At 61.4% G+C, this 1,199-nt stretch overlaps 1 protein-coding gene across 1 annotated transcript; it reads right to left on the reverse strand.

Moving 5' to 3' along the window:
- Nucleotides 1–29: 29 nt before the first annotated feature.
- PHACADRAFT_266554 (uncharacterized protein) lies at nt 30–892 on the reverse strand. The gene has a single exon (XM_007403296.1). It carries the CDS (start codon nt 754–756, stop codon nt 256–258), a length of 501 nt encoding a protein of 166 aa, XP_007403358.1. The 5' UTR covers nt 757–892; the 3' UTR covers nt 30–255.
- Between the last annotated feature and the right edge of the window lie 307 nt (nt 893–1,199).

The raw sequence follows: 1,199 nt of genomic DNA on the forward strand, positions 1-1,199 counted from the left end.
CCCCCACCATTCGAAAGCTGTAGATGCTCCTCGCTCCTGTGCAAGCCGCGGGGCCTCGACTAGCCACCTGGAACGGCATCAAGCCATACGAGATGTACGAGGTGCTTGGGGAGGCGCCACGCAGCTGGGTACATGTAGGGTATGAGATGGACTAATGTTTCTCCTTTCCTTCGCTCTCCTACTTCTCCTCCCAAGCAATAGCACGAATCGGGCTCCCATCACAATCGACGAAATTCAGAGGTGTAAAGCTGACCTTCAGCCTCTCCTGGTCAATGGCGAGCAGCCCATCCAGATGTCGTGCTGCATGCGGACCGCGTACGGGCGGGGGTCGTCCCGCGTGATCTTCTCGCGGGGCCCCTTAGCGCGGAGGCCCACGACAACAGCGGGCATGGCGGTGAGGAGCGCGAGGTCGAGCGCGCCGACGCGTGCGCCGTCCGCGAAGAAGTGGTATGGCACGTCGACGTGCGTGCCGGTGTGCGTCGCGAGCGCGAGGCTGTGCACGGTCGCGAACGTGCCATTGGAGACGTGCAAGATGCAGCACACGTTGAAGCGCGGATGCCCCTCGCAGGCGTACACCTTGTCCGTCGCGAGCGGCTGGCTGAGGTCGATGATGTTTTTCGGCTGCGGCATCATTGTGCAGCACGGCGTGGTGCGGCGCGGTGTGTGCGTGCGTGCGCTGTCGGATGTGTGCGTGCGCTGTTGGGTGTATGCGTGCGCTGGATTTGGCTCTGGGCCGTGCGGTGCGTCCATCTGCATGTCCAGATGAAGCCGTCTGGAGGGTGCGAGCAGCGCGCGACGGCATTCAGTCGGCGCTGGTTTGCGTTCCGCGCCCGTAGAGCCAGGATCGACCCAGTGGGGGGAACAGCAAGCTTGAGCACGCAGCCATCGGCCGCCGGTGTTCGCCCGGGCGGGGTAGGGTGGGCAGCTGCAGTATCTGGCTGGCAGACATGCAGAAGGGCCCTCAGTGCGAGATTGGAAGAATAGACGGGGATTCTGGCTCACCTGCCACCCTTTGTTCCAGCATCCGACCCTACTACTCTGACTTGAAGTCTCCCAGGGTGCAAGGCAACAGATTGGAAGGGAGAGGAGAGCAGTGAGGCGGCAGGAGTAGCGATGCTTCTTATGTACAGGTGAGTGCACTTGATTTGATGTACACAGCTGATTACTGAAAGCCATACAAGTATGAGCATGTTCAAGGG

The sequence above is a fragment of the Phanerochaete carnosa genome (genome assembly GCF_000300595.1).
Source record: "Phanerochaete carnosa HHB-10118-sp unplaced genomic scaffold PHACAscaffold_982, whole genome shotgun sequence".
NCBI classification, from domain to species: domain Eukaryota; kingdom Fungi; phylum Basidiomycota; class Agaricomycetes; order Polyporales; family Phanerochaetaceae; genus Phanerochaete; species Phanerochaete carnosa.